The sequence below is a fragment of the Diadema antillarum genome, unplaced genomic scaffold (assembly GCF_040938485.1).
Source record: "Diadema antillarum isolate AM-2024a unplaced genomic scaffold, OU_Dant_1.0 seq00000248_RagTag, whole genome shotgun sequence".
Lineage (NCBI taxonomy): Eukaryota > Metazoa > Echinodermata > Echinoidea > Diadematoida > Diadematidae > Diadema > Diadema antillarum.
In genome coordinates, this window is record NW_027271292.1 from 2,679,170 (window position 1) to 2,692,129 (window position 12,960).

At 39.1% G+C, this 12,960-nt stretch overlaps 1 protein-coding gene across 1 annotated transcript in view; it reads left to right on the top strand.

The window, feature by feature from the left end:
• Positions 1-6,167: 6,167 nt before the first annotated feature.
• Positions 6,168-12,960, top strand: part of LOC139729678 (ras-GEF domain-containing family member 1B-like) — a 44,967-nt gene continuing 38,174 nt past the window's right edge. Inside the window, exon 1 of the mRNA XM_071640608.1 lies at positions 6,168-6,442. Coding sequence (XP_071496709.1) covers positions 6,308-6,442 — 135 coding nt within the window. The 5' untranslated portion in view covers positions 6,168-6,307. The remainder of the gene's footprint in view (positions 6,443-12,960) is intronic.

A 12,960-nucleotide genomic window follows, 5' to 3' on the forward strand; every position in this document is an offset into this window, starting at 1 on the left:
GTACATTAGATCATATATCCAGAGAGCATGATCCACTGTCATAGTCATAGCTGCCAAATGAATGATTCATGACATGCAGAACACTTCGGACACTGACCCATAAAGTTACTGGCATTGACCACAAATGACCCTTGTAAAGGCCTTGCAATACATCAGCAAGTCGGCATGTCTGATATGTGTCATGGACATTGATAAACAAATTTAGGGGGGGGGGGGAAACGTAAACTTAATTTGACCACACAATTTGTCACAATGTTGAAGGCCATATCACAGGAGATATTATTGCCATCTCTGTTTACATGCGAACCAGTGAACAGGAACAGGGCAAAAGATGTAAACACCGTTCCACCAGTTGCAGTGGGCGGCAATGACTATGTAATCATATTGATCCTGTTTGAGCAATGTTTACTGGTTATGTCTGTGCTGGTGGCAGATGTAAAGGATTGCATTAGGATAGGATGCTGTATGATTTATTGATTTCATAGTGGATATTAAAGGCGGGGCTTCCATTTGGTGCTGAAAGTCAAATATTTGCTTCAGTCTTACTGTCATTTGATTTATGTCTCTTTGCATTACCCACCTGTCATCTTTATAACACTTTGTGCGGTAGACTCGTTGACAACTTTCTTGATCTTTTCTGATTGTAGTTATCTTGTCTAAGTACAAGAAACTAAGAATATATCTACCATGGCAACCCTCAAGTCTTTCTTAGAATCACTTGACATAGCAAGAAATGAATGCCTGATGTGATTATTCCACTGGATGTAGATGGTAGAACTTCATATCATTCTACATGTAGACAGATGTATCCTGTGAATGGAGCTAGAATAGAACAATTTTGAATATACACATTATAAGGCTTTCTTGCCTACACTAGAAGATAATATATGGTTAGAAAAACAACCTAAAAAGTTTTAAGATCTTGAAGAAATTCAATACAACATTCCTTTCAAACCTACTCATTAGCAACAAAAAAAAAACTATGGCATAGAGTTTTTTGCTAATGAGTAGGTTTGAAAGGAATGTTGTATTGAATTTCTTCGAGATCTTAAACTTTTTAGGTTGTTTTTCTAACCATGGTGAAATAATAGAATTGAAAATAAAGTCAGGTATTCTACTATCGATACATTTAAGTTGCATGCTGGTATTTGTCTGTTCTTGGGGGGGAAAAATGTCATGTTTTCATTGTTAGATGCATTTTGGAGTGCTAATTTCACAACTTATACTGGGATCAGTGAAGCTATTGAGAAAGTGGTATATGAGGAAGCTCAAGAGGCATTCCAGTTCCTTTTCTAGCACGGTTTGACTTTCTTTCACTGTACAAAGACAACTGAATCGCATACCAGGATCTTGTAATTGGCATTCCTTAAATTGTCATTATCCCCCAAGCAACCTGTCCTCAGCTTTGGTCCCTTTTATCTCTAAACCAACAATCAATAAAACTACCAGGTGATAGTTGGACCAACAGCATTCCTTGATTGCTTCTTCTCTTTCAGCCATTGATTTGGGCCACTGCAGTCTGCATGGAAGAACTCAAGATAGCAACAATTGTCCAAACCTCAAAATCAATGATTGTAACCCAGACCAGCTTCCAGCTGGAAGAAAAATTTCAAATATTTTCTGCAATTGATTAAACTGGATACGAACATGACGATTTTAACTTGCAATGACTTTAGTTACTACTGTAACAGCCAGGCAACAACTGTAAAGCAGCAAACATGAAAGTTGTTATCTCAACCACAATTCTTGCATCTTGCAGCAGTTGTAAATCCCTTTAAAAAGAGAGTGTCCCTGTTGCATTCACAATATAACATAGCATTAGTATTTTTGTAAAGTGCCTTTTCTTCAGACCAGTTACAAATTGCTGCAACACAGACATCATACACCTGCAAGCATAACTTAAACATTCATCTTTATACTAATAATTCAAAACTTCACATATCTGAATTTCCCATTTCTGCTGTAAATTAATGCTGCATTGCAAATAAAATGTGAAAAAAGCACTGAAAGCATTATAACATTGAACCAGCTGTTTTTGTCTTCGGTGCACAATCTGGTTTTTTGTTTTTGTCCATGTTATCATACTCATTTTCACATATGCTGTACTGAATGGTACATCCTACAAGTTGAGAACTTCATCTGAATAAGGGTGTTGTAAACAATGCCCCTTGAAGTGTGCTTGAGGCAAATCTGGCACCATCAGGATTATCGGTTGCCAAGATGCCCCAGTGGTCCAAGAGCTTGGGTTTTGATTTTACCAGAGAAGTTTAGTTTTGAATGATAAAGGATGAAGAAAGAATAAAGTTTTTGGATATTAGTGATTGTTGGCTGCCAGGTCAAATAAATACTTTGTTTCACAATTTTTGGCCACCAAGAGTAGAGTCATGATTGCATTCTCAATATAATATTCTTCCACATCTCAAACAGTTATTCTCCATCTCGTGTTTCTTCTATTCCGTTCTATCAAAGTCGGCCCGAGGTGTTATATTAACCCCTAGTGATAACCTTATCCAGAGAAAACAATATGTCCCCCTCCCTTTAGAATAGTATGGGGAGGTGGCAGGGGTTTGTATGCTCTGCAGCGACTGGGAGAAATAAAGGAGATATTTGGATAGTGGTCTGAACTCTTGACTTCATGAAATACTTCTCAAGAAAGTGTGATGGAAGTGGGGGTACAGGGGGAGAAAAATATAGGATGAGAATATCTTGGTGAGGTGGTTGTTTGCATCACCAACAAGAAATTGAGAGGGCAAATATCTGATGAATATAATCATACCCAACACCAGGAATAATTTCATCAAGGATATGAATGGGAGGGAAAAGGTGGAGTTGCATGGTGAGATGTTTTTTGAGTGGGTGTTGTCCCTCCTCCCAATAACACAATCCTCCCACGATGACTAATGGTGTAGTCAATCTAATGCAACATGTAACAGACTGTCTGCTCGTAATACTTTCCTGTAAAAAATTTTACCTACTCTCAGTGATGCTTTATTCCATTCTTGCAGTATACCACAAAATTAACATGGACCTGTTACCTAATTTCATCCTGTCATTAAAATGTGTTCTTCACCCCTCATAGTGTACAAACAAGCATGGGTGATGCTGGGGTTTTTTTTTTAATAAAGAGTCTAAAATGCTAGACTAATATGGGTAGGGTGGAGGAGTGAATGCATCAGACCACACTGGTATTGTACCAAGAGACCAGCCTGCAGTGCAGACACACACAGGTGGATTGGCAAACTTCACACAAAGCATCTCTTAGGCATAGGTTCAATGCACATCAGCTCTACACACTATACACACACATGCACAAACATACACTGCTCAAGCCAGATACACTCATGCAATCTGAGCTAAAATCTACACACACAAATGCTGCTTCACTGAGCAAAGAAAAAGCCCAGGAGAGAACATCAGACTAGTCTCTTTCTTATGGTCTCACCCACTTCAATTTGTATTTCACCTATAAGAAAACACCTGCACTGCATACCACATTGCTGGGTAAATGGGCACTTGAGCAAATCCAGAATGGAGCCTTGAGAAAAGAAAGGGGGGAAAAAGAGTTGTAGGGCTTACTATTGAATTGTAGTGTGTACTAGGGTTCTTTTATTCTCTCTCATTGGGCAGTCTGTGGTGTCACAGGACTTCTGGTAGACACTAGCCGCGGGAGATTTTGGGAGGTCGCGGTAGTTTTACTCACAAGTGAGTGTGGGAACCGCAGAGAGAAGAAAAGGGGAAGCAAAGTAGATGCTAGTTGGTCCTGTGTGTGGACCAGTTACTCCTGTTCCCATTAGAGAGGACCATATTACCACCCTGGTGGATTCGAGGAGGGATTTGGGCCCAATTCTCCAATTCCTGGATTTACATTTACCCCCCTCCACTTCACCCTATCTGCCCCCTCTCCCCGCTGGATTGATATTGGATGAAGCTGCTGCCTGTTGCAAGGGCTGCGTGCGTGGAGAGACTGTAATCATCTCAAACCCCCCTGGTCTCCGCCCCACATCCATTTGGTACTCATTTACAGCATCAGTGCACTGGAGGCAGGTTGGATCTCAACTGGATGACAGGGAAATAAGGAGATACCAGCTATCATCCTCGTGGGCCTTCTCACCAGTTTCTGGTCTCTGGAATTTATGCCATTGATATACTGGGATATCTTCTTGCCTGTGATTTTATACTTTCTAGAGCAAAGTTTTGTGATCTGCAATGTATGTTAATTTCAACTTTATTTTGATTTTCCATGTGCAAGCTGAGGAATTATTTGAAGTCAATCAGTGAATTGGAACAGCAATGAATACAGTATCATGAAGATAGTGTGAATCTGTCATCCCTGCATTACATCACTTGAATATTTGCCCGCAGCATCACAAACTTTGGGATCATATTTACCCAGATTAGGCCAATGCTTGACTTGCAAAGCAGAGCTCAGGAGAAGTGAAACATTGTGTCCCTTTTGGACTGCAAGCCACAAGTTCAGGCGTGGAATGCACATGCTTCAAGCTACAGAAGCTTCAAGAGCAAAACACTTATTTGTGCCTCATTTTGTAGAAGACACAGAAGGAAGGAATTGGGGGCCTATATGAAAGATTTGACCACTACCATCTTGTGGCTGAAATCTGAAAAGGATTCTATACTTATTGATTCAACCAAAGATGTTCTGCCATTTCAAAGCAAACATTGATGATAACAAATATTTTTCAAAAGTGTCCAAAGTTGGTATTGAATTCCTTAGATATTTGCTTGGGTAAAAAAGGACATAGTACAAAGAATTTAAGCAGCCTGTATCAATCACTGGAAATGGAATGCCAGTCATGAGAAATATGGATCATGAAGTGACTCATGCCAATACTACTCTTTAAGTTTGTGAGATAAGTGACATTTGAGATCTAATTCCAGAAACAGTTTCATGTGCCTATGTGTTTCCCTCGTAAATCCGCATCGACAAGTGGAGGCATCTCATCTGACTGGTAGGAAAGGAATTTGTGGAGGAAGTATCCCGGTACATCATGCTTGGCTGGAGTGGATGAGGGGTAGAAGAGGGGATCTTGTGCCCAAGCTCTTTTGGAATTTTGCTCGCGGGAGAAAGTCGTGTGCTGCTTTTGTGCAGTCTGCAAGATCACAACTCGTCGATTTCTATATTTTGTTTTTCTCTGTTGGATGTTCACAGTGATGTAATATGATGATGTCGGTGTAAAATATCCAAAGAGGACAAACAAGCCAGGCATCATCTCAAGGAAGTTGTAATTGCACTTGAGGAAATTGTTTTGACGTCATCAAGAGTGGAGGATCCAGGAAGTTTTGTTTGTTTGATTTCTTGCACTACTATGGAATCTCTCAGCTGCCAGTAACTCTTATGTGAAGCACATCTTGCCTTCTTGGTGTTAAGGAAGTAATTACAAGTTCTGTGGTCACTCGTTGTCATGGAAATCTCTCCATGAGGAAGTAGTGGTCAAATGTGGCCGCATCTTTTTGAAACAGACTTGAAGGACATTGAAGTGGTTACTGACCAACATATTCCTGTAATAGTGCTTCTGCACTGTGTATTTGTTTTGTTTTGTTTTTGTCCTTTTGTTTGCCGGAGAAACACATTTCTGAATTTGGTTGCGTTCTGAAGGAGGCCGGCTACCTGCATTGACTTTGGTCTGAAAAAAAAAGGATCATTCAATTATCCAGCATCTTGATCATCCTGTATTTCTTATTCTTTTTTTAAGTTCAGAAAAGCCAAGAATGCATGATTTCCCTTGTAACTCTTGAGGTGATTTCAAAGAAATTTACTACCATGTTGATTGTCATTGATGCGTTCTGCCCTCCACTGATGTTGGAATTCGAAACCTGAAGCGAGTATCCAGAACGTGACTCTGGGCTCCTTTGTAGACGAACACGTTTAGAGCGTGGTGGCATCTTATTTCTCCCCAAAGCCTCCAACAATTGAAATATACCAGACAGAATTCAATTGCTAGACCAAACAACTCCAAAACACCGTCTGCACGGCTCTGCCATTGGTGAGACCCCCCCTTTTTCTTTCTTGGCGGGAAATTTTTTATGCTCCTCATATTTTGAACATCACAGACTCACGTAAAGACAAAGTCAAGATGGATGAAGCATTGGATCCACATGTTCCTCCCCATTTTTCTCCTCAACAAGTGATGTGTGACAACACGAACAAAGGATTGAAAGTGTAATGCATTCGTTTCTTCAACACTTCTTGAGGAATATTGTGACCTGTTATAACTGGTAATTTTGTGTAAAAGATATCTGTAGACAGTTGGAATAGACCCGTACACACTGACACGAACAAAGAACAGACATGTTGAAATTTGTGAGTAAGAATTCTAGCCCCAAGCTGAAGGGGTCACCAGTTCACCAAAATGGAGTATCGATAACAAATGGTGGATCGCTTGGAAGGACTTTCTATGTGGATCTCAATCAAAATTATGATGAGGTAAGTTGAAGCTGTTTCATGTGTTCAGTCTTAAACAGAAAAGTTGTGCCAATATGGAATGTCTGAATTCATGTGTATAAATAGACAATTTGATTTTTTTTTTAATATTTAATATGCGATGAGCATAGAACTTTACAAAGAAAAAAAAAGTTTTCTTTTGTAGTTAGTTTTGTATTTTGACAGTTCTGAATGTCTGTGGTATGCCCATAAATCCATCAGCAGTGAATGCAGTAAATTGTGTAGTATACCACACAACTACTAGTATGTATTTTTATGCAATGGTTCACCTGTTCATTCTAAATTTGACAGGTTACAGTACAGTGTGGTGGGCTCTTTAAATCCATCACCAATAAACACAATAAAATCTATGATATACCAAACAGCTCAGTATTTGATGCTCTGGCTACAGCTGCATTAAAGACATGAGAATTCTAACATGTTTTTGACTTGCCCTTGGCTTTTAGTCAGTTTTATATAATAAGAAAATGCAGATGGTATAGCTGCTACAATCAGTTATTGCTTATAGAGCATGCACAGCAAACGGTGCTGGGCAGTCCCAAATACAAGCACAGAATTTAATATTTATGATTGGTGTTTGATTTGAGATTTGAGTACGTTTTGCTTTAGTAAAAATCAGTTTAAGCTATAGTTAGTATAAAGAGGCACACTTACAATTTATCATGATTGCTACCGTCATTCTCGGTAGTACTGGAGGAACCTTGCTGATTTAGAGTCTACACCAAACGTGTCTTCTCATTAGTGTGGGGCTGATTCTTACGGAATGAGTAAATTTTGTCGCCACGTTAATTAACATGGCTTGTCTCTGCCTTGAGGCTGCTTAGCTTCAGTCAATTTTGTGGCGACAGCCGCTATGGCAACCACCTACAGTATGGATGTCACGTTGAGTGCAGCATGCATTCAACATGCAGTATTAAAGGGGGGGGGGGGGGGGGGGGGAGTGAGCTGATATTCCTACATAGCAACTGAGAGCATTTCACATTTAGAGTGATACACTGATATTCATTGCATATTTTTTTTTTTACTTTTCTTCTTTTATTATTATCAATTCATTATTATTATTATTGTTATTATTATTATCATTATTATTATTATTATTATTATTATTATTATTATTATTATTATTATTATTATTATCATCATCATTATTCATCATCATTATCATCATTATTCATCATCATCATCATCATTATCATCATCATCATCATCATCATTGTTATGCCATTATTCTTATCAAAAGTGTCCCTTTGGTTTGCCAGTTGAATTAGTGTGGGATGTGGAGAGAGATGCCCACCTCCCAAGCTAACACTAGAGAAAGAAATGGGTACAGTAGCATTGTGCCCTCTTTATGCAGGTGTGTTCCCCCTGCTATTCCCCCCAACCCTCAAGGCCAATTAGATATCAGCGGCAAACTCAGAGCGGGTGTGTGTGTGTGTTTATTCAGATTATTGATTCATGCTTCAGCCTGCAGATTATTTGCTGAACAAATACACAGTGCCACATTTTGATTGTGATGGCTATGTTTGTGATCATAACAAGCTGATAGAATTGCCGCTATCTTTGTGTCTTTGTCTGAGGTTGAGTGGACATGAATGATATTTCCCATCGATATTTACCATGGATAAATGTTTGGTCACAGCATCTCTTTGCGGTTGTGCTAATGAATGTGAAGCAAATGCATTTGGATGTTAGTCTTCATCATTAAGAGATCTTAATATACAACGTACAAGTATAATATCTTCCCTTAATCAAGAGCCTATCTTGTGTATAAATACTAGGTAATTTTTCTGATTTTTATGTAGGTTGAGGAGTCTTCAGATAATACACAAATGTACATCAATATAGTGTTTTGGGGTTGCTTTATAGAAAATCTCGGGCTGCAGCAAAAAAAAGAAAAAAAAGAAGAGGAAACGTTTTTGCTTTTTGTCGCAGGAAACAGAGTATAAAACCTCTCTTGCCCATCTTCACCCTGTATTCATTACGTAATCTTATTCCAACTACAATGTACCTCTTGTGTGATGTGCATTGCTGTGTTACTAATGCACCGTGTTCTTTTGCCTTTGATTGTTCTGTAACAAAGATTTAAGTAAAAGGATAAAACGGAACTGTCAACATTATGTCACACTTCCTAATCAGACAAGTCTTTTTTTAACATCAATCAGGTCGAAGGCTGGGATTTCAGACTTGACCAGTCATGGAAATTAACCACTTGGTATTTACAGAATTCTTTAAATTACTTTTACATTTGTCTCTTGTACAGGTGACAGTTTTAGAATTTGAGAAGTAGATATAAGAGTGACATCTACATGTATCTGTGTTTCGTGCATACAAATGTACTGAATGAAATCCCAATGTTTTTGAAATTCATAAAAGGTTTCTTAAAATTAGTTTTGCAAGTAAATTATTAGAGTTTTTGCAAATGTTACTTTAGAAGAAGATCAAAGTAAAGATGATGATGATGGTTGCAGATAGAAGAGACCAAGCTAGATGGGTCAAGTTTGATCGTGGGGAGTACAGTGAACGGGGCGAAATGCTGAATGATGGGCGAAGTGACGTTTGATGTCTTGTGAGGGCGAGGGGATTTGTTAGAGAAGTCAATTACGATTCCGTGCATCATGTGTCAGGCGCTGGAGTGAGTGAGATGGTGGAATGCAGTGAGACAGGGACAAGCTTTTTGAGATGAGACTTGCTCCGTCTCCCCCCTCTCTCCCTCTCCATCCCTCGGACTGCATCCCAAGGTCTCGGTAATTTGTCCTGTGCAATCAAGGAAATCGATGCTGCTACCCCCGAAGGTTAATTCCACCTCTCCCCATTATGGGCCGCGCCGCGCTGATGGCCAGAAATTATGTCGAAGGACGATGTAAATTGCACAACTGTATTTTGTCATTTCTACATCGGAGTGTCAAAGGACTAAATGTACCAGTGACTGAGGCCTTTCAGGGTAGAATGAATGGAGATGAAGATGGAAATTGCTTGCAAGATTTCTGATTTAATTTCAGTAGAGCTGTAAAAATTACCAAGCACAGGGTGATATAAAAGTTGAATTATTCACTACAGACAGTCTAGGTGTGCATCAGTATGCATTAATGATTTAGAGGCACCAGACTTCAATGAGCAAACAAACCAGGAAATGAAACAAAAAACTTGTCAAAACTTCTGTGAATTCCAGATGAAATTGGAATGCAAGAACATGTGTCACATTGATTTCCAGTATTCTTATATACTGTTTATCAAATTTTACTTTCAAAGCCACAAAGCCACAAAGCCACAATATTAGTCTGCAACAAAATGCATTGTAACAATGAATATCTTAGATGAAACTATATTTACATATGTACATCAAAAGAAAATCATAGGCCTATATTATCACAGTGAAACTTCTTTTAGTAGAATGAATTGCTGTATCTTTTACTGACATCTTTAGAAGATTCTAGATAAGATAAAAGGTCTACTACTTCATTATAATTGCATACACCAAGGCATATTTCATATTTTATGCTACCATTTGATTTCCTTATATTATTGAGTAGGCCCTATACAAACTACAAACCATACATCCAGTGGTGGTTTCATAGGAGTTACAATACCCGAGTATAGGCCTATACTGTAAGAGCCAGTCATTGAAGATATGATGAGCCAATTAAATTTGCCATTACTAGTGGCATTACAGTTACATATAGGCTTAGATGGACTATGGCTTTTCAAAATGCTGGTTGTGAGAGTATGATAATTAGCCATTAGCTGGTGCCAGTTTTGTGATGAATAAGGAATGCCCCTCACCGACAGTTTCTCCCAGCAGACCCTTTAATATGATTTCTGAATGAAACAGACCACCTTTACTGCATTAAATAAGCCTACATATGTACATGCACACACACACACACACACACACATACACACACACACACACACACACACACACACACACACACACACACACACACACACACACACACACACACACACACACACACACACACACACACACACACACACACACACACACACACACACACTCACACCATAATTGTGAAGGTCAACTGTACTCTTTTCCAGAACATGGATTCTCTAATGATGTTGATATAACCAAGGTGCTACGATATCACCACCCACAAACTACTTGTTCATGCTCCCTTCATGGATACTGAATCACCAGGAATCTGAAATAATTAATCTGAAATGATAATTAGTTTCTTCTTTCCATTTTTCCATTGAGAAAACTCAATCCTTATTCATGAGTGTGAGAGATGAACTGTGTTCATGGCATAATTATGGCAATATGACAAATGAAAATGCATAAATGGGGAGTACCCGTTTTTCTGGCATCAGTTGTGATGTTTGTAACTCACCACACAACTTCAAACATCTGCATTCTAACTATCACTTTGTTTGAATCTTCTTTACCATTCATCGTGGCACAACATTTCTGTGCAATGTCCCAGAATTGATATTAATTTGAGGGAAATGGTGGAGGATTGGTCTGATCTTCTCCCATCAGTTTTGATCTGTGCCTCTCTGATCAAGACTCATACTTCGGGGTCTGAACTTTGTAGCTGGTTGCATAAAATCTGTGGGTGTGAGAGGCTTAGCCAGGCTTAGTCCATTTAGGCTGCTCCTAACAATCACCTTTGTGGTCTAGAGCTCTTAGTTCCCTTTTGGGAGGATTTGGGACAAGTCATCTGGATCTAGCTGGACTTCACTTTTCAAACAATAAGCAAGCTTCTTCTCTGCCCACAAGAGTCTCCTGTGATTGCTGAAGGTTTTTGCCCTGCTTCAGAGTTCAGACAACACACAGGCTTGTAACTTATAGAACGTTCTAGAAACAGCTGAAAGAGTTGCCCCAAAAGTCATTATTTCTGACCTCAACCTGATAAGTAATACTGTATGAGCTGAAATTTTCGCGGTGGTTTTATTTTTGCGAATTTCGCGAATCACCTTTGAACCGCGAAAATAACAACACGCAAATAATAAGTTCAGTTAGACCCTCGCAATCGCGAAATTAACAACACGCGATAATGTCCTCCATGTAGCAATTCGCGAAAATATCTGTACGCGAAAATTTTAGCTCGTACAGTAGACTAAATTTATCTTCTGGTTGAGGATACAACTTTCAGAATGGCAGTGCATTGGTACTCATCATCGATCCCATGCCTAGCAAGTTGTAATCCTTTTTTCCAAAATTATCTCAGGATTCTACAGTGGCAGAGAGTACTATATAGGCCCTTATTAAAAGTACAAATATATTGAAGGGATACATACACTGATATCGTTTATAGGACAATAGTCATTTCTACAAAAAAATGCATGAATTACTTGATGACTGATAATGGTTTGTGAGATCAAAGGAGTTGCTATAGTTTTAGCTTGCTCATCAAAAGTAAGAGAGGTTGTGTTTACACTGGAATACTTGGATGATATATGATAAAAGTAGTCATCATTTTTGTATGGGAACGATGTTTACTTTGGGAAGCTGGAGGGTTGCTACGGCAACCATATTCCTTGATGTCACTACATATAACAATGTCTTCTGTTCTTTTTGTGTCCTATCCATCTTCCCTTCTGTGCTTTTCTTAATTTGTCCTGAAAGATGGATGAATTTCAATTTGTATGCTCTGTTGCCATGTACTGCAGCAATGTCCACTGTCTTGGCATTCTCTTTCTTTTCTTGGAGCCATTCTAGGTCTCCAGCATGGCCAACTCATTCTTTTATATCTTATATTTCCTTTCAACTTGTTGTGCTTGCACTTCTCATCTCTAGTTTATACTATTTTCCTCTATGTGTGTTTATTCAGTGTACCAGGTAGGCCTATATAGATATTTTTTCCCCTTGATCTACTTCTCTGTGCCTCAAAGAAGCTATCTGCCAAGTTTGTCTGCTCTTTGCCTCATTACTTCTGTTCCAGTTATGCCACAACCTGTATCCTTCTGCCCTCGCTCTCAGCCGCGTGCCTGCATCCCTCTTTTTTACTCCCTTCCGTTAACCCAGTAACTGCTGATGAAGTAGCAAAAGAGTATTTTCTGCCATTATAAAAGCTAAAATAGGCAGCCATTCAGTGGGTTAATGGGTTCTTGACTTGTCTCCTACCGCACCCTCTGATACATCTTCATTCCCTTTCATGTTTTCATCCATTTGCGGGTCTTGAGAATGCTGAAAGGATCCATTGTGTCAGGATTCGTGGAGTAAAGAGAAGGTCTTAACCACCGCTGAGGCAGAACATAACCCACAGGTCAACGGAAAGGAGGCAGAAAACTTCCAGTGTCTATGTGTTTGGAGTATAAACAATCCTGATTTTAGAAATGTGTGCCCACCCACTCTAGCTACCCAATTATGGTTGCACATTTCTTGTCGGCTTGAGTTTATGTACAGATCCATGAAAAGAGGGGATCTTGTTTGAGCGGAGTTGAAATTCACATAGTCTTGAAATCCCAGACAGCATCTGAACAGAAAACATTTGTAATATTCTTGAGAAATGAGGAAATGGCTGATAACTTGTGGTATT